Here is a 27,881-nt window from a genome sequence, read left to right on the forward strand (position 1 = left end):
GCAGGTGCATGGGTATCTCATCTGATGCAACCCTACAAGGCTGGGGCTGCTACTAGGTCTGAGATTGTGGGAGACCACAGAACTGGTGACAAGAACCCCCCAGGGAAGCTGACTCCCCTCCTGAAGCCTCTGATGGCTACAGCTTTTTGGACGTTGAAAGTTCTCTAGTCTAACCCATAGCTGATACTTGAACGTTCTACATCACTGGTCTCAACCCAGGGTGGTTTTGCCCAGTAGGGAACATCTGACAATGTCTGGACACATTTTTGGTTGTCGCAAGTGGGAGGTAGGTCCTAATGGCTTCTATTGGCTAGAGGCCGGGGATGCTGCCAACCGTCGCACAATGCACAGGACAACCCCCACCACAGAGAATTATCTAGCCCAAATGTTGACCAGGCCAAGGGTGAGACACACTGTTCTACAGCAACCCACGAAAAAGAGGTGTCCACCTACCCTTTGGCACCCCTACCACTGGGAAGCTCATCATCTCTTCAAACAGTCTACCCAACACTTATTGGAGCATCCGCCTCTTCAGAAAACCAAAACCCTGCCACCATGGCTCAGCCCTCACATTAACTGATTAGTCTGCCAGGCCCAGGATGAGGCTCCAGAAGTTCAAAGAAAGGAACCCTCCCCTCAGGAAGTTCCCTGTGGTGCAAGAAGCAGGTTGTGAATCACAGGCATTTTCTTAATATTTGAATACTGTAAGGGTCAGTGAACACTTTCCTGTAAAGGATCAGAGAGTAAATATTGGAGGCTTGGCAGGCCATAGGACTTCTGTTGAAATGACTCAACTCTGCCGTTGCAGTGCAAAGGAAGTCACAGACAATGGAAATAAATGAACGTGGCTCCGTTCAAAGAAAACTTTATTTATGGACACCGAAATTTGAATTTCATTTCATTTTCAAGTGTCAAAACTCTTCTTCCTCTGATTTTTCATTTAAGCATTTAAGCACTGAAAAATGTGAAAAACAGGGACCGGCCCCGTGGCATAGTAGTTAAGTCCAGCGTGCTCCACTTGGGCGGCCCAAGTCCATAGGTTCAGACACCGGATGCGGATGTACACCAAACCTCAGCCATGCTATGGTGGCAACCCACACACAAAATAGAAGATTGGCATGGATCTTAGCTCAGGGCTAATCTTTCTCAGGCAAAATAAAAAAAGAGGAAGACTGGCAACAGACATTAGCTCAGTTCTTCCTCAACAAAAAAAAAAAGTGAAAAACATTCATAGGCATCAGGACTGTCGCCTGTGGATCCCCTGAATAGTGTGTTAAGTTTTATAAGATATTGCTGTCTCCCTTAATTCTCACAATAGCCCCTTGAAGGGGGTGAAATCATCCACATTTTGTAAATGAGCAAATAGAGTCTCCCTCAGACGTGCAGTGAAATACTTAAGACCTCACATCCAGAACGAGGAAGAGCAAGGTTCTAACTCTATGGGCTTTCCAAGTAGAATAAATAATTACAATGTGATTCTTTCAAGAAACATGTACTGAGTGTCCATTTGCCACTGGAAACAGAACAAGACATGGCCTCTGCCTTTAAGAAGTTCAAGGCCTACTGTGGGAGCAAAATAGACAAGTGATTGCAATAGAAAGTAGCGAGCGGGAGATAGAGAGACACAGAGGGCATGAGGAGAGCCCAGGGCAGGAGTCTGGGGGCCTCCCAAGCAGAACCCAGGAGTAGCCAGGCGGTGGGGGTTGGCGGGGAAGCCATCCCAGGCGGGCAGTGCTTGAGCTGGAACAAGGCAGCAAGAAACAGCACACTGCCTGGGGAATTACAATGAGTTCAGTGTCACTGGAGTGCAAAAAGCAAGGCAGGAAGTCAAAAGTTGAGGCTGGAGAGTTAGATGAGGTTAGATCATAGATGGTTGGGGGCTTGGGGTTATCCTATTGGCTGTGAGGAGCCAGGCACAGATTTTAAGCACAGACAGATTGTGTTTGATAGAGAATTCTCTGATGCTTCGCGGGAAATGTTTGTGTGTGTGTGGGGGTGTGACAAGTGACAGCTGGGGGACAAGTTAGGACACAGACTTGAATCAGGCTGGGGCTGCAGGAACGAAGAAGGGGCAGATTGTATCAATATGCAGACAGTTAAAACTGATAGGGCTCGGTGAGGGCAGGGACTCACAGTGAAAGAGAGGGAGGGAGGAAATCATGCCTTCCCCATGTTTCCAGCTGAGTGACATCGGTGGCACAAACTAAGATAATCGCAAAATTATAATGTCAGGAACAAAGTGCTAAAGAAGCAGAAAGAATGGGAGGATAAATCTGCCTGCAGAAATCAAAGAAGCCTCCATAGCTGAAGTGACATTTAGGTTCTGTCTTTAAAGATGATTAAAACTTTGCCAGGAGAAAGAGAGGAAGTGGAAAAGGGCATTCCAGGCAGAAGCATGGACAAAGGCCCTGTTGATTTATATTGAGCTTGTCGTCAACCCAAACAGCCCTGATCGATTTTACCAGGCAACCGTTAAGTCATGGCTTCCAGTATCTCTGCTGCTGATTTGGGGCCCCAAGGGACAGCAATTACATTGGACTCTCCAAGATTTGATCTCTATAAATTAATAATTCCATCGAGATTTAGTCATTCCGCCCAGCTTTCTGCATCAAGAAAGTGTAATGAGACACCCCAATGACTTTATAAAGATGCTACTCGGATGCCAAAGACAAGGTGTGACACAAGCCCAGACATCGCCCTTCCCGCCGACCCAGAGCCATAAACCAGACTCTCAAGATGGGCTGCCCATGGAGTTGCTTGGAGCACAGACTTTCCACATGCCAGACTGTCTGAGCTTGAATCCTGTCCATCACTTACTATCTGTGAGACCTGAGAGAAGCCACAGTTTCCCCATGTGAGCAATACAATATGTATAATAAAAACAGTACCACTCATAGGGCAGGTGCGAGGATTAAATGAGATCATACGCGTAAAGCACTCAAGAGAGAGTCTAATACATGCTTATTCAATGTATCAGCTATCAGTAATAGTAGTATTAATACTATGATGACAACATGAATCCTACTTGTGGCATGTCTGCCATACAGCCTAGTGAGTTCCCAAACTTGCTCGCCATAACAAGTCATCGGGGACATCTGTCTAAAATTCAGATTCCTGCGTCCCAACCCAAGACTCACTAAAATAGAATCTTAAGAGATGTGACGACTAAATCGGTTTATTTAGCAAGTGACAGTGCAGCCCATGGTGGCCACACATCCTGCCGTATCTCCATCTCCCCAAACCTTTCTGAACGCCAGATCCGGCATACCAACCTTTCTGCTCTAGTCTTCAAGTTGAATAACTTAGTAATAACAAAAAGGAATAAAGAAAATTATTTTTTCCGTTCTTAACAATTCCATGCTGTCTCCTAGTTACTGTGCACATCTGAAAATTGAAATAGCAAGCTAGCCTTTTGTAATGACTGGTTTGAGAATTTGGCCCCAGGTCAGCATGGGGCTGTCTCTTTTCCTTGAAAACTACACCTTCTTGATTTTTTTGAGTGTGCCTTTTACTGGAACATTGTCCCAGCCCCAGTGCTTTAGTAATTCTTCTCTTCTCCACTATTCTTCAGAGATTACAAGCCAAGGGGTCAGCAAGTCCTCTCGGCCCACCAGGACGAAATTCATCTGGCCAGTGGATCGGAACTCATTTAGTGCTGTTCCGCACTCTCACACAATCAGCTCACCTATCTTGAGTTTCAATTTCCTCTTACAAGTATTTGCTCTACTCTTCCCAGGCTGAGGATCGACCTCCTCGTCTAAAAGGGACAGAAGTGTAATAGGAGTTGAGGGGTTCTGCTTGCCTGCTAGGATCAGTCTATCTGTTCTGGTTCTGAACTCACGGCCACATCGCTTTTTGTTCTTGTTAAAATTTTTCCATAGTCTCAGTACTGTGAGCTTTAAGGCCTTGAGTCCACTACTCTTTTAGGGTCCTGTTATCATGTTTCTTTTTTTATAGACATCCTTGGTCACTGGCTCTGCTTTCCAGTTTCCTCCAAGTCACTCCTAAATCTGAGCCCTTAAATATTCTATTGAAGCCACAGAGGACTCTTCAAGCTCCTCGCCTCTCTGTCTTCTTCCTGATCATGATCATTTATGATTATTGGCTAAAAATTTCACATCTAAAAGCAGCCCAAACCTGAAAGAATCTTGACTTTTCTGGCTCTGAAGACTGCCTAGCTAAAACCTAGGCTCTATGAGTTATTATAATCTCTTCAATTTAAGCAGTTGGGCATTTTCCCGAAAGCATTGATCTCTTCCTTTTTTCCCTTCCAGATATTCTATGGTGGGAATCTAGTAACAATTAGAGTACTGTGAAATAGATTGTCAAACGCAGTCAACAAGCTAAAAACCCCCTTTCACTTTATAATATGTTGCTCCCCTCATTCCTTACGGAAATAAAGAGAGGAATGTGAGCAGTGGTTAAGACTGAGGCATCTGGAGCCAATCTACTTAGCTTTAAATCCTGTCTCCGTTCCTTACTACCTGTGTGACCTTGACAAGCTACACAACTTCATCAGGGCCTCCGCTTCTTCCTCTCTAATAATAATAATAATAGAGTACCGGCCTCATGCGATTGCTGTGAGGCATATAAAGGGCTTCAAAATAAAACCTGATTCACAGCAAGTCAAGAGTTAGCTGCTCTTATGATATGGATGTCCTGGAGACTTTTATCTCTTTGCTACATGAGTACTTCAGAAATATTTTAAAGAATTTTGTGAAGTAGGAATACTGAAAAGAAACCAAGATGACAAAAAATAAAAATTCATTCACAAACATGTACAAAGGAAAACAAGCGGACTTCCTCTCTCTGTGATTTGTGAGGCTAAGGGGAAGTGGTGGTAGAGGAAGGGGTCACACTATGGCAATACTCTTATTACGTGGTTACGTCTCCCAAATGATATAAGTAAATATATTTAAATATAAACAATTAGTCAAGACATTTTTAAAGTGGTCCGTGAGGTACATGGTAATAGAATAATGGAACTGTTCAAGACCAATTCTGCATGACTAATTTTTTATTTTTTAGTCCAATTTATCAGCATACAATTACATTTGCCAGATTCTCTACATTTCACAGGATTCCACCCATGATGTTGGAGGCTATGTTAAGAAGATTATTCAAGAGCTACTGCTACTCTTTAAAGATTTTTCTCTGTGTCAGTCATGCCACTGATGACACTTTGAGTTTCATATCCCCGGAAACACGCTTAAAATGTGCCCAAGCTTAACCCTGCACTTTGATATTTTTGCTTTGTCACGTACTATCGTGGAGGGAGAGCACGGCGTTTTGAACTAGTTCTTTAACTCTTTCTTGCCCTCTCAATACAATCCAGAGCAGCTTAGGTGCGAAGAACACCTCACAGAGGCCACAGTTTGCCCCCCGTGACCTACCTAGTGATTCCCATCTTTGCTTCGACTATATTATTAGAATGGATCCTTGAACATCTCTAGTATCAGTACTTTTATTATTCTGATTTTCATTTCTTTTAATCAAGCAATGAAGAGAATAGTCAAATAATAGCATCAGTGCTGGCCCAGGAACCTGACTACTCTGCTGAAATTGCACTCTGAGCTAGAAGACAGCACCACAACAAAACAGCTTGATGGACAAAAATGTGAGTTCCACATACAAAATGTGCTTTACTGTGCCAACTTCTCAGGAGTTGAAGCTATGAAAGCTTAGGACCATATAGGAACATACATCAAGTGACGTCCACAGAGATCTGTGCCATCCCCCATCCCCTCAGCCCACAGGAGAGAAGCCTTCCTAGGCATCAAGGCTTTGTGGAGTGAAGTCCCAAAAGATAGGCAGGAGTTTACGAGTAAGCGTCCTGGATGTTTAATGCAATGGACAGCAACAACACACCTACACACTGACTTGGCTTGTAAAAGTACAACACTATCATGAGATAGTGGCTCAGGCAGTTAGGCAATTAAACTGCCATTAGAAGTTCCAGAAGTGCCTAAGGCAACTCCAATAGAGATGGCCAATCCTTGCTTAGATGATTTTTGCCCTGCCAACTTATTATATTCACTAGACTGCAACATGCTTATATACAGCATTCAAAATGTCATCAATAGTATAGTATTTAGCATCAGACTGTGTTTATAATCAACTTCGGAACTCACTTAACTAAATACACTGAAGATCGGTGATTGCTAATATTTATTGAGTGCTTACGATGTGCTAGAAACTGTGCCACAATGCTTTCTGTGCATTACATCTCAACAATCCTCACAACAACCCTATGAGGTAGGTACTATTATTGGTGCTATTTTCCAGGCAAGGAAGCAAACTGAAAAGAAATTGCCCTAGGTCATTTAGCTGCTCAAATTAGGGATGGTATTCAAACCAGCACTGAATGGCTCTGGGGACCACCCTTAACCACTACTTAGTCATGAAAACAACCATTAGGAAGCATCCACATGCACTGATACATGCTATGTAACTGGAAAAGGCCTGGAAATTGTCCTATATGAATTAAGACCAACTTACAAATCTATCTGCTGCTATTGGGAATTTTTTCCTAAACTATGATTCTCAAATATAATTGTGATATGATATATGTTAATAAAATAATTTCAAACTTTCTGTTTACTATGGAAAAAATTATAGGAAAAAACATCAGGCCAAGCCTTCATAAACATCTTGCTTTTTTTGCTTTTTTGTTTTTAAGGAAGATTAGCCCTGAACTAACATCTGCTGCCAATCCTCCTTCCTTTTGCTGAGGAAGACGAGCCCTGAGTTAACATTCATGCCCATCTTCCTCTACTTTATATGTGGGACGCCTGCCACAGCATGGCTTGCCAAGAGGTGCCATGTCCACACCCGAGATCCGAACCGGCGAACCCCAGGGCGCCAAAGCAGAACATGCAAACTTAACTGCTGTGCCACCGGGCTGGCCCCAACACCTTGTTTTCTAAGTCACCCACATCAAAGCTTCACCACCACCCCCAAATCTTCTGCAAGCACACAAGGAAAATTGTCTGTAAATACATATCATGGCGACTATATTAATTTTCAGACGGTGATACTGATGAAAGAATAATTACAATCTGTAACAGACTCTTTGTGCATCTTCTATACTCCAGACGCCCTTGTATTCACGTACAATTAGGCCTGTTTCCTAAAACCTGGAGCATGGTTTCACTTCTTAAAAACTGTTAGAATGTTTACAGTTCCCATAACTCTGATATAACTCTGATTGAATTTGAATAGCTGGACATAGTGATGATTTATCCGAGTCCTTGATAAGATAAATCCAACCCAATTACACCATGATTCTTGTGAGAAAATAACATTCACAGCACAGCTTCCAGAAATGTGCTGCAGTGAACAGAGGCCATTGTCGATAACACCAGAGTTCAAAGCCATTCCATTCCTGAACTCGCTCTGGAAGCAGTACCCTGTCCACTGGTGTTCTAATAGGTTAAGGAGTAAAGAAGTAAATCCAGAGCCCTCATGCTAATACAGGGGTTACAGTGCTATATCAGCAGTGCCAGTTTCAACTCAGGGGCTGAAGACCAGCATCTTTTCCACCCATGGCTACCATGCGTGATTTAAGTCTGGCATGGACAGTTTTACCGTGTAACCTGTAGGGGAGGAATGCTTCTTTCCCTCCTGAAGCTTCTTTCTATGTGAAAGGAACTCTGCTAACCCTAATACTCTTACCTCTTTCCACTCCACCTGTCAGTGATACCCTGAATGGTGGTTCTCAAAGTGTAGTCGCAGGACCCCTGGGGGAGCCCAAGATCCTCTGAAAGGCAAAACTATTTTCATAATATAATAACGTCATTTGCCTTTTCACTTTCATTCTCTCACAAGTGTAAAGTGGAGTTTTCCAGGGGCTGGGTGATGTGTGAAACCTTAACAGAGTAAATGCAGAAGCAGCTACTGGAAACCAACTATTTTTTATTAAGCCAGACATTAAGGAGATCTGCAAAATTATAAAAGTACAATGTGACTCTTCCCACTAATTTTGTTTCTCTGTTTTGGAAAATAAGGTTATTTTTTCATAAAACTTGGTATTTACATTACATACGTAATGGGTTTAATATTTTTAAATGAATTAAATGAATATTATATAATTTTCTCAGTTTAATTTCGAATATACTAAACCTCAACCAATATTTCCCACATTCTAAAAGCTCACTGGGGCACTCAATAATTTTTAACAGAGCCCCGAGACCAAGAAGTTTGTGAACTGCTACCCTAGAGAGAAGAGGGATGGACTGAACTGATCTGAAGGCTGAATTCGAAAGAACAATCTGGGCAGCTGGTGCCCAGCCCGGTCCCCCACTCCTCCCAGCTGGGAGTCCCAGGTCCTCAGAAAACAAGCATGGTGATCTCATTTTCCATGCTGGGAGTTTGCAGATCCCCTGCAGCATGGGGTGGGGGAGTGGGGAGAGGATAGGTCCAGCACTGCCTGCAAGTGAGTGAGCATGTCTGTGGAATTCTGGGATTCCATATTAGCAACAGACAAAAGTCACGCCCTCCAGCCCAGCCCTTATCAGAACCATGGTGATATTTTCCTTTCCTAACTGTTGACTCTTCTGGCTTATATTTCACTCAGTTCAGAACTTGGTTCAGGGAGAAGTCCTATTTACTGGGTCTGGTCAGAGACTTCAGCATTTGGTGTACTTTCTGGGGACCTTGAGAAATAATAAAGAAGCAATCCAATGCTGGGGAGGAAAATACTCATGGAGGCCCCGGGGCTTCGGGCAGGGCAGAAGGGGGGCTTCACTTGGGCCCTGCCTGTTTCTTAACTTGGTGGTTTGCAGCCTGGATTGTGCAGTGTGGCTGGTTTTTATAGTTGGGCAGGTAGCTTTTAACATCAAGAGGCTTTAATTCCTAAACCACAGGGTATTTTGATCTTGATGTGTGACCACAACTTGTGGTGGTTATTCTCCAGGCAAGTGGCTGTTTACAGAGGCCTAGAGCAGAGACAGTGGACCTCAGGAAAGGCTGCCAGCCAAGGATCTCAGAAAAGAGTCAGGACATGCGGCAGCCTTAGCCAATGGTGAACACTTTGGGGTGAGGGCTGTTGCAGCTTGGCCTCAGCAAAGGTCTGAGGCAGCTCAGAACTCCTGGAGGTGCCCATGGGCCCCAGGTCTAAATTAGCAGAGACAGCCGAGGCACAGAAAAATGAGATTATTTCAAAAATCTACTGCCTAAAGACTAGTGAGCAGAACAATATTTGCTATTTTTAAACAACAGCGAATTCAAGAGCCCTATTGAGGTTCTCACTTTAAATTATTAATGACAAGTCTATGAGGACAGCACCGAATTGGCTGCCACTAATCCTGCTCTGCATTCAGAGGCAAAGGAAGGCCCATCTTGGATTCTTTTGACCACAGGCTCAAGGGTCAGCCTCCACCAAGTGGTCTGGACTGGTCTTTACAAATGAAGGAGAAATCTCCCCTTGCAGACGGCCTTATTCGGTCAAAGCAACCCTACTGCAAACGGCAAGAGACTGAAAACACCTGCTCCCAAGACAGTGTGTCCCACAGCCACCCACCTGACAGTGCCCACACTGCTGACAGTACCAGGCTGGCAGTCTCAAGGGGCTCACAGGGAAAGGCAAAGTAGGAGCTTTCGAACGTGCTGCATGCAAACCGAAACTCATCAGGGAGAGGCTCCCAGTGGGAGGTGAAATTTAGCACTTTGTATTTACCTGGGGGGAGGGGATCCATGGGCGCATTCTGGGTTTTTCTTTCAGAACGCTGGCATTTGAGATACTGCCCCCAAGGGGAAGGTTCAGAAGTATTTCATGGTGGCAATCTCCATCTTTCTTGAGGTGCCTTCCTTTCTCACCCAGAATATTCAATATCATTTCCCCTTTGAATTCTGTGTTTAGGCCAAAGGTCACGGATTATAGAGGAGAGGCTGAGTCTGATTAGCATTCGGGAAAGGCTAAGGTTTCCTCCACCCACTGTGAGTCCTTCCCTCAGATAGCAAGGGCTTTCTATTCTGGTCTCTGGGACACTTAAGGACATGCTCTGGGGTCATAATTTCACCCGGGATAACTATTCCAGAATCGGGATTGGTTTGCTTTCTCACTTTGTAGGCTCTTGCATGCCCCATTAGGTTTGAGGATTCTTTAAAAAATAAAGCTATTGATCTTCAAAGACTTAATAAGGTTGGGAGCAAGACTGTCTGACAGAGGCCCATCTTCCCCTCTGAGGGCGATCGCCACGGTTCTGGATGAGCACACACCTGATGGCCAAGAACATAAACCGAACTGTTAATCCAAAATCTGAGGAAGGTTTAGTGGAACTCTTATTCCCTACTTCCATCTAGAGGGAGCTATACCGGCAATACCACTCCTGACCTCTGTCGACCTCTCTGGCAAGTTGGGATGAAACAACTGGGCATACAGAGTCCAGTCCCTTCATCACCACTTTTCAGCTGGGAGCCAGCCCGTCTACACAGTCTAAGTATCGTTTTGCTGTAGGTGAATTTACAACAGCAGGATCCCTGGGTGGGAGAGTGGCCCTCACCCAGCATTGTTAAAGATGGGAAGCGAGGGGAGAATTAATTCTGAGATCCAACATATTTAAGTCACATTCCCCACCCCTGTCTTTGTCAGTAATAAGGGCTGAATTTGTGTCTCTATCTGCTGACTCTTTCATCTTATCTGTCCAGAAATTAGATGGATAAGAAGCACTAGTTATTAAGTCTCTTCAAAGACACCTAAACTACTTACAAAGTCTCAGTCTTACTGAATACTCAAAAGTCAAGGCTAAAAGATCAAAAACAAGCCAGGCCAAATAACAACCTTATACCGCCAGCAGGGCCACAAGCTCACTCGGATGGCTGGACACTGAAGGTCTGAGCGCAGACAACCAAGTGCTAGGAACAAAAGGTCACATGTACCTCTGCATTACTGTGACTACAGTTCTGGGCCAAGCCAGCCTGAGGTCAGAAAAAACAGGGCAATTCCATCAACCCATCAGTTACTTGCATCTCTTAAAATCACCACCAAGAGGCTACGTGACCAGTGACAGAAACTGCCTACTTCCACATTAGCCTACCCTAACTCAGCCCAACTTGTTAGATTTTCCCATTCATAAGGCCAAAGTTTAGTCCCTGAAACTGAGATCCTTTAAGTCTTCACTCTAAAGTCCAAATCTTCCTCCAGGCTACAATCCTTCCAAATCTTGAATAGGGATTATCTTGCTCCCACTGCACCAATTCTTACAGACTTCCCAGGAACTGGATGATACCGGGAAAGTAAAAGGCTGTTCAAGCCCCGACGGTCACCTCCTGGAGCTGTGTCTTTGGGTGAATGGGTTAAGCCAGGCTTTGCTCAGACATTTGTAAAATGGATAATGATGATAATGCCTATCTATCTCGTGGGGCTGATGTGAGGCTTACGTGAGACAATGTAGGTAAAGTGCTTGGCCTGATACATAGTAAGAACTCAGCAAATAAAGATTTAATCACATGAGTCAGCTTTCAAGAAGGCTCACAATCCTTGGAAACACACCATCCAAGCTATGGCTGAAAATGTTAGGCAAAGGGAATGGGCAACAAACAGCAAGGTAAAGCACAGACAAGTTACGAACTTCATCCAATAGCTTGGGTTCATACAGACACCACAAGGACGATGAAAAGACCAAAACACATATAAAAACAATCTCCACCTTATTAGTAACCAGGAGAATACAAAGTGAAACCAAAAAGAGATACCTTATGTAGTCCACCAGATTGCTAAAATTTTTAAAGTTTGACTATAACACGTGTACTAAAATTATGAAAAAGCAAAAATGTGTACATGGTGCTGGTGGACCAGTTTGGAAAACACCTTTGCATTAGCTAGGTGAACATGCACATAGTTTGCAGTCCAGTAATTCTACTCCTTGGTCCATATCCCAGAGCAGACCAGCATTCCTGCACCAGGGAGCTGGCTAGACGTGCAAATCCTCAGGCTCCACCATAGATTTACTGAATCAGAAGCTCAGGGGCTAGGGGTAGGAATCTATGTTTAACAAGATTTCCGGTGATTCTTGTCCAAGCTAAAGTTTGTGAATGCAGCCTTAGAGTTTCCTGGCACTAGTGCCCAGGTGGCATGGACAGGAATGTTCACACGCACAAGGCCATCAACAATAAACTGAGTAAGTAAACGGTACCATACTCATAGCATGTAATGCCCTAGAGCAGTGAAAATGAACAAACTCTAGCTACACAACTCAAGTGAATCACTCTTATGGACACAATGCTAAGCAGAAGGAAATCACAAAAAATACATAGACATACACAAATATGCATGGTACATCTATACATATATGCATGATACATATACATTTATATAAACACATCTCTCTTTCTCTTTCTCTCTTTATATATATACATTTATAAATGATAAAACTATAAAGAAAAGCAATGAATAGTGACTGGGAAAATGAAGACAGTGTTTATCTCTGGGAGGAAGGAGGTGAATGGGAAGAGTACTCTGCAGATTTCCAAGGCACTGGCAATATTCTATTTCTTAACCTGTCTGGTAGTTATACTGACACATTTTGTATCCTTGAATTATTGTTTAAACTGTGCATAAATGCTTTATACACTCCTTTACATGTACCATATTTTACAGATGAAAAAGTTTTTTTAGAAGCTCGAATTTCATACATATACAAGACAGAAGTGGACGCTAATCCTGCCTTAATTTTTTTACCCATATTCAAATAAATATCAAACCTAGGAACACAAGCTGTGACATCAGGCTGCTGCCATTTGAATCCTAGCTCCATCACTTCACAAAATAACTTTGGGCACCTTAGTTTAAGCTACTTGGGCTTTGGTGTCCTCATATGTAAAAGGAGTATAATTTGGGGGGGAGGGAATTAGATGTTAATACAAGTAAAGTACTTAGAACAGTGCCTGGCACATAGTAATTATTCAAAAATTATGTGCTATTATTAGGATAGAATAAAACTAAGTTAAAAGAAACATTTCCTGCATCTAATCGTCAATAAATCATCAGCATCTACAAGAACAATGACTCTACTTTCGCTCTGCTTTTGCAGATTCTGTGCTGGCATCAACCAACATGATAACATCACCCTCAACCTTCTCCTCTCTACTGGGTCCTCATCACCATGTTAAAAGCATTTACAGACTGAGTAACTTACTCTGGTTCCAGGCTAGTCTCAAAACACACACATACACACATATACTCTTGCATCCATACCAGAACATTAGAGAATTAAGTCACAGAAGCAAAGACACAGACCCAGAAGACACCAGAAAACCTCCTGTTTGATTACCTGTAATTCCCAAATCAAACTGCTGGCAGAATAACATTCCATATATATTAATCCCTTTCCCTAATTGTATCAGCCTAGTCAACGTCTGTTAGAATTTAAGAAGAAATGTTAAAATACGTGCCCTTCAGTTGTGGCTTCCAAGGGTGGTCTAAGGAATACTGGTGGTCGTCCATGCAGAGTTACGAGTTATATGGCTGTACCAGCGAACAAAGCCTTGCACATATTAAGTACTCAAACCTATTCAAATAATTCAATTATCCTTTGATTGTGTTTGTGTCAATGGTAGTGACTATACCGCCCAAATCTTCAATTAAAGATCTTATATCTTGCTTACTATATGAAAGCACTTCTCTAAGTGATTTGTATATATCAACCCATTTACTCTTCATAGTAGATCATATTTATTATCTCCATTTTACAAACAGGCACCGAGAGACAGAAGTATCAATATGTTGTCCAAGTTCACACAACAACCAAGTGTCAGAACCAGGGCACAAACACAAGTCATGTAGCTCCAGAGTCCCATCCTTAACCACTGTGCCACACAGCCTCTCTAAGCAGTTAAATCGGTATGAGTGGAGAGAGAAAGAAGGAGAGCCAAAAATCTACAGAGAGGTTATACTTAATAAAGGAAGCACTTTAGTTCAGAAAAACAGAAATTTCATTTGACAAATGATGGCCATCCTTGTATGGTGGTGTCTATGTACATAAAATCTCAGGGAGAAAATAAAGCATGATCCCCTATTTCACACCACGTACAAAAATATACTTCAGATAAATAAAATATCTAAATGTGGAAAATATAAACCTACAAGTCAAATTGAATATAGCACGAGGTTTGAGAACACTGTGTTTGGAAGTGGACGGTCTCTTGGCTCACCTACCAAAGAGTATTCCAGAAACACACGATACATATATATTTTTTAATTTATTTATTTTAAGTATGAAGAACCAAAACTTGGGAAAATAAAGAATCAGAATCCTGACAGTATCCATCATATGTGAAAATACCAAAAAAAAGTGACCCCACTATTTTCCAAAATGCTTGTATTTTAGGCCATAAAATATTATAAGCTCTCTGTAGATAATCCATTATTATCTACATTTAAATATACTACTATCCCCTTTTAAACACAGCTCCATGGAGACAGCCTCAAATAAAGGAAGGACCATATACTAAATCATGGATAATTCAGCTTCATTTACAAGGTGCTTAACATAAATCAGTTTGTAAATTAAATCAATGGTTATGATATTCTCCCCAAATGTTCTTAGTTATCTGTCAAACAGAAAAGACAGAATCGTAAATAAAATTTAATGCCGAAAACACAAACACGATATGTAAACAATTACTTTTATGGCAGAAAAACTACGTGTAGGGGTGAAACACAAGTGAAATACAAATTATCTATCAATAAGCTAAGCCCACACAAAGAGTCCACTCTTTCTAAATATCGTAAAATAAAGTCCCCACGTCTAAGAACATAAATAAATTTGAGCTGCAGTGAAGCAAACAACTCCTTGGTGGGTCGTTATCTCCGGAATTTGATTCCTCAGCCTTTATCATTATGCATGGAACCCTCCATTTGGAATCTAGATCTGCTCAACAACCGTTATAAACGGAGAGCAAAGGCCTCTGGAAAGAAAGACCTTGGGACAAGGATGGCACTCTGCATCCTTCCTGGCAACCTCAGACCTTTAAAAAAGCTACACAAACACAAAAGAGGGTCAACTATACCCAAAGACGCACTGACCAGCTGGAAAACTAGCAGTTTGTCATATTACAACCTCTCCATTTAACCTTTTTCAAATTAAAAATAAATCTGGGTAGGGCCTCATTGAGAAGTGGGTCACTAGTAAGCTCAGAGAAGGAATTAAGAAGCATCACTGAACAGATTAGAATCTATTAACACCCAAGCCTTCTGCCTGAAGACTTCAAGTCAGAAAGATATTTAGTTCTTTGCCTCCACCCTCCTTCTGATAAAGAGAGGCTATAACTTACTGAATTCTAAATGTCTTCGGCTTTCGGCTGAAGCAATGTTGCCAAACTACCAGAACAACAGAAGATATTTGAGTAGGAAAACCCACAAAAGGCGTTTCATGCCTTGACACCATAAACATGCAAGGGACCTTGAACTGCAGGGAAAAAATCAATATTTTTTTAAATGCAATTTCCCACTTCCTTAACTTTCCAGATAGTTCTATAGTGTCCATGAGTCTTTCTTAATTTTGTGACTGTTAAAAAAATATATGACACAAGTATATGGATGACTCCATGAATTGAGTGAAAGATGCCAGACACATAAGGGAATATTGTGTATAACTTCACAAAGGACAAGAATAAGCAGAAGTGATCTATGCTATTAGAGTCAAGTAAATAGTTACTATTGGTAGATGGTTAAAATTGGAAGAGGGTACTCCTGGGGTACTGGTAATGCTGAGTCTTGACCGGGTGCTGACTGAATAGCATGTTCAAATTATGAACATCAAGTAAGCTAACCACTTGTATGTGCACTTTCCTGTATGCATTTGTTACTTCCATGAAGTGTGTATGTGTGTGTGAAATTTAAATTTTGAATACCTTGAAATATAATATGGGGAAGCAGGACATTAGAACCCAGTCTTGGAGATGTTGGGACCAGACAGACTTTACTGGGGGTAGGTGCCAAAGGAGCTGCAAAAGGCTAACATTTTAGCTGCACAAAACACACTTTATTTTCTGGACCAGAAAGCCATAAAGAATGAACTTCAGACTTTGAACCACTGTGTTAACCAACTAAAACAACAAAAGAAAAAAAATTAAAGTGGTCATAGTCTCCAGTTTATTAAAGATTTATGTCACGCAGAGGGAGCGGATTATATCCCCTTTAAACTTAATAAAATTAATGGGTTTTTAGTCATTTATCCCAGAGTTCACTTAATAGCTCCCCAACCAACTAACAGACATTTTGTTACAGATTATAGTCAAGCCAAGTGTATCCACCCACCAACAATAGGTCAAGTTACAAACAAAATAGTTCCAGGCTTTCAGCGCAGCAAACAAATCAGTGTCTGTCCTCAGTCACGCCACAAAACATTCACAGGAACCTGCTTGAAGTGGGTCCTTTTGAGATGTGAACATATATATTTTAAAATATGCCAAATAATTTCATTTGTGGGAGAAAAAGTAATTCAAACATGGAAAATGTGCCATTAAACATTAACATTTCAAAACTTAGTGATGGAATCTCTTGAATTTATGTTCACAGAAAAGAACAAGGAAAAAAAACACAGTTTCAAAAAAAAATATGCATAGCCTGAGAGTTTCTAGGCTCCTGGGAAGAACTTTAACTTCCAAGATTCACACACAAAGAATTATTTTTTGAGCACTTATCAGTCTTATCATTTGTTGATCAAGACAATTTAAACAACAGTATAAAACTCATTATGAACCATTTCTCTAGGATTTTTTCTTCTTTCTCTAAGAGAACATAATAAAAAAAAAAAATGAGTGAAAATCCTTTCCAAGAACTACATTTTGGCTTCAGATGCCAAAATATCAAAATATTTAAGGTCAAGATTAAATAGAGACTGTTAACTCAAAAGTTAACTACTTTAAACAAATCTTATCAACTCAGCAGACAGGAACTGAAATTTCTCTCCAATTTGGTATTCATTCCCTGAGTAGCATATGCAAAGGGCCACAGTCTGGCGGAGGGAGGCAGCCACATGCTACACAGTCAAGTTCAACTCGGCTGACAGACACCATTTACTCTGGGTTCTCCTAATACTCCAAATGTCTGAGTGCCAGTTTCATCATCGCTAAAATGGGAATAAAACCCCCTATCTCTCAGGGTTACAGAAATGATTAACTTAGGTAACATGTGAGTTTCCATCCCTGAAATTAAAAATCTTTCATTTTTAAGCTTAAGTACTACCAGCTATTAGTTTTTCTATTAGTCTTATTCCTTTGCAAAACAGAATTGAAGAGGTAGCAGCAAATATCTAAAGTTCCAATGGTTTTCTCTGGTGTATGGGCTCCTCCGAGTTAGATGAATGACCCATTGACAATTACTAAAAATAAAATAAATTGGAAAATGTCTTAGAACTGCATATGTGGGAAAAAAGTGAAAGGGCAATCCTTAGGACCCTTACCAAATGCAGTAATACAAAAATTTGACATTTAATGCAACAGAAGAAAGTTGAATAAACTCATAATTTATTTTAATAATCAGGAAACAATAGTCATTTCACATTTCCAGTTCCAGTAATTTCTGTAATAATAAAAATTCCAAAATATGCCCCTTTAATTAACTTCTTTTTTTTTTACTAACTCCTTAATCCACCAAAACATTAAATAATGTCACAACGGGGGAGGAGAGAACCTGAGTATAAATGTTTTAAATTATGATGGTCAAGCAAAATTTTTTTTAAATGAATACAAAAAACAATATTAAAACTACAATATATAGTTGTACATAAGTACACTACAGGCCTACCTCAGAGATAGTGCAGTTTCAGTGCCAGACCACCACAATAAGTGACTATCGCAATAACACAAGGCAGGTGAATTTTTGGTTTCCTGATGCGAGGCAGGTGAATTTTTGGTTTCCTGATGCGTATAAAAGTTATATTCACACTACACTGTAGTCTATTAAGTGTGCATTAGCATTATGTCTAAAGAAACAATATACATACCTTAATTAAAAAATACTTTATTGCTGGGGCCGGCCTGTGGCGTAGCAGTTAAGTTCGCACACTCCACTTCAGCAGCCTGGGGTTTGGATTCCGGGTACAGACCTATGCACCGCTTATCAAGCCATGCTGTGGCAGGTATCCCACATATAAAAGTAGAGGAATATGGGCATGGATGTTAGCTCAGGGCCAATCTTCCTCAGCAAAAAAGGGGAGGATCAGCAGCAGATGTTAGCGCAGGGCTAATCTTCCTCAAAAAAATACTAAAAAATGATAACCATCATCTGAGCCTTCAGTGAACCATAATCCTTTTGCTGGTGCAGAGTCTTGTAAAAACGCAATATCTGGGAAGTGCAATAAAATGAGGTATGCCTGTATAGTCAAGTCAATTTTTTAAATTAACATAAAAACCAGTATTAAAATTACAACATATAGAAGTATGAAAGTACAGTAGTCCCCCTTATCTGTGGTTTCCCTTTCAAGGGATTCAGTTACCCTTGGGCAACTAAACTGAGGTTCGAAAATATTAAATGGAACATTCCAGAAATAAACAAGTCGTAAGTTTTAAACTGTGTGCCATTCTGAGTAGTGCAATGAAACCTCATGCCATCCCGCCCAGGACACGAATCCTCCCTTTGACCAGCGTATGCACGCCATATACTTTACCCACCCATCAGTCACTTAGCAGCCCTCTCGGTTATCAGATGTTGAGGTAGCACAGTGCTTGTATTCAAACAACCCTTATTTTACTCAATAATGGCCCCAAAGCACAAGCGTGGTGATGCTGGCAATCTGGATATGCCAAAGAGAAGCCCCAAAGCACTTCCTTTAGGTGAAAACGTGAAAGTTCTCAACTTAATAAGGAAAGAAAAAAAACCATATGCCGAAGTTGCTAAGGTCTACGATAACTTTTATTACAGTATACTGTCATAATTGTTCTATTTTATTCTTATTGTTGTTAATCCCTTACTGTGCATAACATAAATTAAACTTTATCATAGGTATGTACATATAGGAAAAAACATAATTTATATGGGGTTCAGTGCTATCTGTGGTTTCAGGCATCCCCTGGGGGTCTTGGAACATATTCCCGATGGATAAGGGGGGACTACTGTGCACTATTACTCCAGTATTTATTTATTTTTATTATACGTAGGTATATTTTGTAAAAGAAAACCTAAGAACAGACCACGGATCAGGCACCTCTATAAATTATTCTATCATGAATACCATATTGTATTTATAATAGCACTTCCTTTTAATTCATTCATTCATTCATTCATTTTTTGGTAAGGAAGATTGGCCCTGAGCTAACTTCAGTTGCCAACCTTCCTCCTTTTGCTTGAGGAAGATTGTCCCTGAGCTAACATCTGTGCCAGTCTTCCTCTATTTTACATGTGGGATGCTGCCACAGCACGGCTTGATGAGCAGCGTGTAGGTGTGTGCCCAGCAGCCTAGTATCTGAACCCACAAACCCTGGGCCACCAAAGCGGAGCGTGGGGACTTAACCACTGTGCCACAGGTCCAGCCCCTAACACCTCCTTTTAAACACCACACAACTAATTCTCCCAATGATACTTGGGAAAAACTCAAGTTAAACACTTTACTTAATTGGGGCAGTAGACCAGAACATCCAAATTCCTATACTAAATATTCTTCTGTATCTCAAGTTCTAGATACTAATAAGGTCCACTTTAGGCTACACTTTCACTATCAGAACAGATGAAAAATTAAATATTCAATCAGTCAAGAGAATATAAGAAATATCATAATGGTTTAACCAACTAGTATGGTCTCTCAGGCACAGATAACTCAGCACAGTGTGCTCATTCCATGATACAACGTTGCAACTTATCTATTGCAGTCACGTGCCCCATAACGACGTCTTGGTCTATGACAGACTGCATATACAATGGTGGTCCCATAAGATTAGGACCATATAGCCTAAGTGTGTAGTAGGCTATACCATCTAGGTTTGTGTAACTACATTCTATGATGTTTGCACAAAGATGACATCACTTGACACATTTCTCACTACATACCGCCATCATTAAGCAGTACATGACTAGGACTATATTTAACTCCTCATTAATGTGGCCAGTCTTCCTTTGGACATACATATAGCTCAGCCTGCCAGAGGATGTTCTCAACCCAACTTTAGGATGTTCTAGTATTAGTTTAGCTCATCTTCATCTTATTTCTACCCTGCTTGATTTGCTATTCTTCAGTTACAGCTTTTGTCTGGGGTTTTTATCCAATTTCTCCTCATTCAGAAGCCTTGAAATTCCACCGATTAATTTTGTTGTCCTTCTTTGTAGCTTTTTCTAGACTATGCCAAAAACATTGGGTGCTTTAACAATCATTTCTTGAATTAGAACTAGAACTAAAATGTCTTATTCCACCAGAGGGGACTCTCAAATCTGACTGTACAATATTTTGTAATTATAAACAATACTTGAATGCATACCCTTATACAGTCATGTGACACATACGGATGTTTTGGTCAATGATACACCACATATACAATGGTGGTCCCATAAGATTAGCACCATATAGCTTATGTATGTAGTAAGTTATGCCATCTAGTTTTGTGCAAGTACACTCTATGATGTTTGCACAATGACAAAATCCCCTAACGATGCATTTCTAAGAACATGTCCTTGTCGTTAAGCGACACACAACTGTATATTTATATACACCCTATGTGAATCATGAATACAGACATATCTGTAGAAAAATAACCAGAGGAGGACTTGCTGGGTCAAAGGGCTATATATCTAATGCCGACCCATATCACTCAATTCAATGATTCTCACCGAGGCTATCTTCTCTCAAAGAAACAAAAGTAATAAAATGAATAATTTTATTCTTAGTAGTATTACACTTCTCTTCCTTTAAGTCTAACCCTCCTTGCCCCCCAAATAGTTTACTATTAGTGGTAAAAGCAGCACAGCCAATGAAAAAAGATTACGTTTAAAAGTCAAGCATATAAAAAATATAGATGACTTCTAACCTATAATATATGACAAACTATTGTCAATAACCCTCAAAAGTCACATTCTACCACTCTGAGTACCTGAAAATCTTTGCATTTCAGGTTAAAAATTAGTCATTCCAAAGTCTCTGAAAAGGAGGCATATTTGGGATATTTTTAAGCAGCCCCAAGAGGCACAGAACTGGAAAGTCCCTTAGAGATCAACTTCTCCGACCAGGCCCAAGATTTCACTATTGAGGAAAATGAGGTCAGGGGAGTTTAAGCGAGTAAACTACATCTGGACCAGATTAGAACCCGAGGCTTCCTGCCCTTGACACTAGCTCTTGCCCTTGACACTACATAAGGGCAGCTCATTTGCACAGAACAAAGTTATTATACCCTTGGTGCCCAAACCACTTTGGATGACACACACAAAGTTATCAATTAACTATGGACTGACACTTCATGCCAAACTGTGATAAATGTTGCACGAGACACACATGTGGATAGCAGTCTTCAACATATATATTGCATACATATGTGCAACCCAAGGGCATGGGTGCCAAATACAGTCTGAAGCTCAGACAAGGAAGTGCACTGAGTACTGAAGAGAGGAACAAGCCATAAGAACTGAGCAGTATTTATGTATAAGCTAAATTTTCCTTTTAAAAACTCTATTGTAATACAAATCATAATCTTTAAGGTCAAATCTTTCAAAAGGTTCCACTTAGCTCCTGAATTCACCTTCTTCTACCTACTTTAAACTTTATATATGTAGAAGACACATCTCTCACTAAAACATTTATCTGTACATACCTCTTCCCCAGCACGAATAGGGTTAATTGAAACTTATCTACATTTAGTTAAAAACAAAAAGACCAGCATCTGCTCAAATTAACTGACATAATTTGCTTAAAATTAAAACAAAAATAAGTTTTTAGCAGGAAAAAACAGGAATGTGAGGCCTAATAATTTGTTGGTACAAATTATGTTTCAACTTACAGTTCTTAACCGAACTTGAAAATACTTAGGTTCTAGAAGGTGTACTAAAGGCAGATATAAAATACTCACATAACAAAATTCAAATTCCAAATCTATCACATTTTTTAAATGGTTGATAAAATTCACCACAAGTCTGCGCCGTGCTTAAACTTGATTACTTTTTGTATTTGAGCCAAAGGAACAAATTTGAATAATGTTAACTTGTGCAAAATGGTAGAGTGTACACACAAACACTACATTTCTTAAATTTCTTAAATAACAGCTCTGATTTTTCTTTAAAAAATCACTCTTCCAACTTGAGAATATCCCTTTGAAAACAGGATGAGGATCTGAGTTACTTAGGATTTTTTTTAAAGGCATTTTAAAGCAAGATTAACTGTTGCTTTAAGTCTTGACATTTCCCACTTAATAACCCTAAAGCTTAATGAGGCACGACAGATTTAAGAATTGAAGATTTTTAATGAAAAAGGAAATTAAGAACAGTTTAGTCCAATACACTGTCACCAAAATAATCTGTTCCAAGGCTTTAGTTTCTACGTGTAAAAAATACGATCTACAAAGAATTTCCTCTTAAAAATTTCAGTCCGAACTTTGAGAAGAAGGTTAAGGCAGACTTTGGATGAAGGCATGAAAGTCAAAAAAGACACTCTAAGTAAATTATGAACTTGCAATTGAAGCCTAAAACATCATATACGTATATAATCTTTTTCAAAATACACCCAGAAAAATATTTTAGGATACACAAAATTATTATTTCTCAAATCACATCTAACAAGTTTGCAATACACCATCTATTAGTAAAGACCACATACCAGAAGACAAGAAAAGGACAAAAATATGCCTAACTATGTCCAATAAATAAAACAAACTGTGAACACCAACTATGTTAATTCTCCTTGCTTTCACAAGACCTCATTATAGACACAGGAAAATCAAATAGACACTGAGAATACATACATGGTTTATTTAAAATGATTATCGTATCCTAGATTTTTCCACATCCTAAAACAAAGCTTCTTTTTGTGTATGTTTCCTGTGTTGAATATGAATCTCTTCAAAGTCTATACCTAATATGTGAAAATCACACATGGTTTATGCCATTTTTTTGATATGTCTTCATCCAGGGTTGAAAGCAGGGCATATGTGAAAAGACTAAGAATCTAGAATATCTCTCAGCATTAAGGGGATGTCCTTGATGCTTCATAACCCATACAAGTGTATTTAAATTAGAACAATAGGGATATGCAATTAAAATGTTAACTAGAAAAACAAAACAGGTTTCTAATCTATTAATTACTGGGTAGGTAGTAAAAGTAACATTGATTTTTTTTTTCCTGATAATAAATCTATGCAAGGATTTGAAATCACTTGTATAATTTAAAAAGAAACCTTGTCATAACTTTGTGATATCCTTTGATCAGGGAAGTTTACGCTCAAATTCCGCTTTTTGCTTTAATATAAAGGACAATGCTAATATCTCCAGTTAAAATGAAGAATAGAGAAAATCCTAAAGCTGAATACCATAATACGAAAAACTGACAAATTATGTAAATCTAGATAACAGAATAACCAAAGTAGTAAAGAATCTCTCAAAGTGAAAAGAAAGTTCAAAGTAAAACAAGGACCACTTCAGTTAATTAAAGGCATAAAGTCTTTCTGAATATTCAATTATTCTTCTTTAACTGGTCTGAAAAAATAAGGTTGCTCTGTATCTACACTAATAACCTCCTCATTCTCTTTTCTGGAACTCTTGGCTCTTTAGTCCGGCCTGAAAGGAACTAGACTTTTAATAGCAGATGACTGCAGAGGGGCCATTTTCACCTTGCAGATAGATCTTTGTTGTTCTGGTGTGTAAAGCAGACCATTAGCCCAGTCATTTCCAATCTCAGTTGTACCATCAACATGGTGCACGGAACCCTAAAACTCACATTGCATGAACTGCTCTGCTTCCACTCCTAATGACCTTGCAAATCGTTCAATGTTATTGCTGGACTTGCACCCATGAATGAGAGGACTGTCAAGTTGACGACAAAGTTATAATTCCCCCTTTCCCGAAGGTTTATAAAAGTCAACATAACATCGGTCTAGAAGAAACTGAGAAAGAACACACAGTGGGAAAGACAAGCAGAGGATCTGACGTTTATAAATGATATTTCTTAAAAGGCTTAAGGAAAAAAAGAAAATGACCTACAAAATTCACACCTGACTTCAAGGCAGACGACTAAAAGAGGAAATGAGATCGCTCCAGCAGTACCACACTTATTAATGATCAAAAAATGTCTCCTCGTGTCCTAACTTCACTGCACAGTATTCAGTTAAAACTTACTTTCAGATCAAGTTAGTGAACACACCACCCACTGCTGGACTCACCCTCTGAGGATGTATTATTAGCTGTTTGTAAATAAGTAAGACCACTCATTGATATCCAAAAAATAAAGTTTTAAAAGATAAGATTTTTTTGATCTATGGCATCTCCTTTGTTTTAAAAAGCAAAAAGAAAAGAAAACATCTGATGTCCACAGGATTCCTGAGGTTCTCTTGCCTTCCCCTTAACTTCAAACGCTTGAAGTAGCTCTTTTTTTTTCCTTCTTCCCCTTCAGCCTAACCTCTTGAATAAACCCCATTTTAAAAGAAGAAACAATAAAAGAAGTGACAGGAGGTGAAAGAATGAGGAGTGTGCGCTTCAAGAATAAAGGGCGGTTTTATAACAGGAGGTACTTTTGTTAGCAAGTGACTGGCAGGTCTCCTCCCCCAAGTTAGAAGAAATTCCATCCACTCCCCAAAACTGCGGAGGCCCAAAATGTCTAGTCTAATAGTTTTGAAACCCCCGAGTCAGGAGACAGCCGAGGGGGAGGACTGGCGAGTGGGGGAAGGGGAAAGAGAAAGGCCAGCAGGAGACGAAAGAACAAAAGGAGAAACCCAAGAAAGGAGAAAGGAACGGCAGGACCCCGGCAGCCAAAGAGCCAGCGAGAGGAAGAGAGCCGGAAAGTGGGAGAGCACGACCCCGGGGGAGGAAGCGCGGAGCCGGCCGGGGCCGCTCCACCGCGCACCATGGACAGGGCTCGGCGCGGCCGCGGCCCACACCCCTCTAGGGGGCGGCGGGGGAGAGCCGGAGAGACCGCGGGCGCCAGCCCCGTCCCGCCCCCGGCGCCCGCAGGCCCCCCCAGACGGAGCGCGCCAGGCTTTGACCCGTGGAAGGCCACGGAGGGAGGCGATCCGCACCATCTGTCCCTGCCCCAGCCGCCCCCGGCGCAGCGGCACTTCCGAGCCGCGCCCGCACTTTTCGGAGCTGCCACCGGCTGGCCACCCCCAGCCGCCAGCGGTGCGCAGGGAGCCCCTCGGGCGGATTTCCCGGGAGACCCTGTCCCGCAGTAGGGCGGACACGCCCCTCTTCTGCAGCCAGACGCTTTGGGACCCCACTGCCTTCGAGGGCAGACTCAGGACCCCCACCCGGCAGCCGCCCAGCGAGAGGGTCGCGGCTGTGGCGCGCGGCGTCGCTCCCTGGGATCCTGCTGGCTGGCCAGGAGGGGCCTCGGGGCATCCTCTGACCGGATGCCTTGGGAAAGTTGGGCCATCAGCTGGGCTGGGGACCAGCGGCTGGAGTGGGGAGGGAGCCTGCGACCTGCCTGGAGCAGGTGCTTCCAGCCGCGGAGGAGCCTCTAGTACAGATCCCATGAAAAGGGCCGTCTGGCTCTCTCTTGAAGGCATGAAAAGTGCGGGGGATCCTGGCGAAGGCGCCCCCAGGGCGCACGCAGGACATAGGCAGCCGGACAGAAGGAGAGGAATAATCGCCGAGTAGCGGAACTTCTCCCCGCCCGGCGGGATAAGAGGCGTGCGGGGCCAGGGGCTGGATGTGGAGGTGCCGGCCGCATAGACTCTTCGGGGCAAGGGGGCGAGGTTTTCCTCTCAGGTGGAACCGACACAGAAAATTGCGAGGCAAGAGAACAAGAACAGGAGGCAACTCTGTGCTGGGATAAAGACAATAGGACAGTGGAGCCCTCGAGCAGCGGGAGGCGCGCGGGTGTCAGGGTGGGGTGGGGTGGAGGCAAGTCCCGTAACTAAGACACCAGAGTGAGAATTTCTACTGCAAACTCGAAGACCCATCCCTACAGAAATAAACAAAAAAAATTGGAGCAAAGTGCAATGCAAGGGGCGAGAAGCGTAGAAAGCTGCAAAACCGGGGTGCTATCCTGCCTCACCCTTTTGCTGCTTGGAAACACCCCACGCGAGCTCGCCCGACCCCGCAGGAAGGGCAAAGGGGGACGGCAATGGGCCCCTTTGGGACCCGCAAGGAGAGGCGCGGGAGACCAGCTGGCCCCGGCAGCCCTGCCCCTGCGCCCGGCCCGAGCCTCGTGCCTGCGCAGCTCCCCGGGCCGCGCGGTGCGGCACCTCCCTTCCCGGGTGCGCAGCCCGGCCCCGCAGCGGCGCGGGGAACAAAGGGACCCGGCGCCGCCCGCCCCACCCCGTCCGCGGCCCGGCCCGCGGGGACCTCCGCGTACCTGGAGCAGGGCCGCCAGCAGCGGCAGCAGGGTCCGCGGCGCTCCCACTATCCGGCACATGGAGGCGGAGAGGGGCCAAGCGAGGAGCCGGAGGCGGCGGCGGCAGCAGCGGCAGCACCAACAGCGGCGCGGAGAAACGGCTCCAGGCAGTTTCCACCCCCTTCCCTTCCCCTCCCCACCCCACCCCCTTCTCCGCTGCTCTCCTCTCCCCGCCAATGGAGAGAGAGCTGATGACAAATAGCGGGCCGCGGAGTCCGCGACTCGCACCAGGAGTAATAAAACAGACCGAGAGATCAAGGAGCTGGGGAGGGGGCGGGGGAGAAGGCGGGCGTGCGTGTGAGGGTCTGTGAGAGAGAGCGAGCGAGCTTCTGTGTGTGTGTAGCGAGTGTGTGTGTGTGTGTGAGTAGGCGGCCGCTGTGGCAGCGCAGGCAGCTCCGCTCCGGCCCAAAGCGCAGCAGAAGCCGGGAGGGATGCAGGCGGCGGGGCCCTTGGCCGGTGTAGGATGTGGAGGTGGAAGTGGAGCTGATGGTGCTCCCTAGGAGCTCCGCAACGCGAGGTTTGGGCTCCTGGTTTTGCTTCCTCCGGGTCCTGTCTCCAGGGCCGCTCGGCACGACGAAGACGCCGGGAGAGCGCCGCGGGGAGGGCGCTCCGGGCCGTGCGCGCTGGCCCACAAAAGGCAGCCGTCCCGCCGCCCGGCGCCTCCGCCGCGCGGGGGCCGAGAGCCGCTTCTCCGCTCCCCTTTCCGATCCCCGCAGAGTTGAAGACTGTTCTCCGGCCTTGGCCGCGCGGGGGTGAGGCCAGGGGCCGGCGCGGCTGCTACCGCCGCAGCTCCGTCCCGCGCAGCTGCCACCGCGGCCGCCCCTGCTGCCTGCGCGCTGGCACCCGCTCTCCGGTCCTCGCCCCGAGCCGCCCCACCCCCGACCCCGCCGCCCGCGGCCGCTCGGCCTCCGCGAGCTCCACCAGAGCCCACTGCCGCCGCCGCCGCCGCGCTCCCCGCACGCGCTGCCCGGTTGCGCGGCCCGCTTCCCTCTCCTATCCCCTCCCGCCGCCGCCGCCCTCGCCCCCGCCTCCCTCCGCCGAGGCTCCCCGCCCGCGTCGTGGCCAATCGGAGGCCACCAAGCTGCGGCGCTAGCCCGCCGGATCCCAGGCAGCCGCCCGCCCCCGCCCCGCCAAGCGCCCCGTTTTTGCTGCAGCCCGCGGGGGGTCGCCGGAGGGAAGCCCGGGGTGCGCGGAGCACCGCCCCGGCAGGTGGAAGGGCTGCGCGAAATAAAATAACTTGCGCAGGAACTTGATGATTGGTGGCAGGTTCATCTTGCGCGGCGATGGGGAATCGGATAGAGATCACGCATTGGGGGGAATGCCTCGTTGGTAGCCTAAGGCACGCTTCTATTTCTGTGTATCATTCTTTCGAGATAGATTATTTTTCCGGGCAGGGGCAGACACAGCAAACTAGCGACGCAG

General features: G+C 43.3%; 1 protein-coding gene across 1 annotated transcript in view; it reads right to left on the reverse strand.

The window, feature by feature from the left end:
- The window catches only part of CDH2 (cadherin 2), a 208,212-nt gene extending 181,125 nt beyond the window's left edge, over window positions 1-27,087 (reverse strand). The window contains exon 1 of the mRNA XM_070627537.1: window positions 26,421-27,087. Within this exon, the coding sequence (XP_070483638.1) occupies window positions 26,421-26,480 (60 nt within the window). The 5' untranslated portion in view covers window positions 26,481-27,087. The remainder of the gene's footprint in view (window positions 1-26,420) is intronic.
- Between the last annotated feature and the right edge of the window lie 794 nt (window positions 27,088-27,881).

This window comes from Equus przewalskii, chromosome 7 (genome assembly GCF_037783145.1).
Source record: "Equus przewalskii isolate Varuska chromosome 7, EquPr2, whole genome shotgun sequence".
Lineage (NCBI taxonomy): Eukaryota > Metazoa > Chordata > Mammalia > Perissodactyla > Equidae > Equus > Equus przewalskii.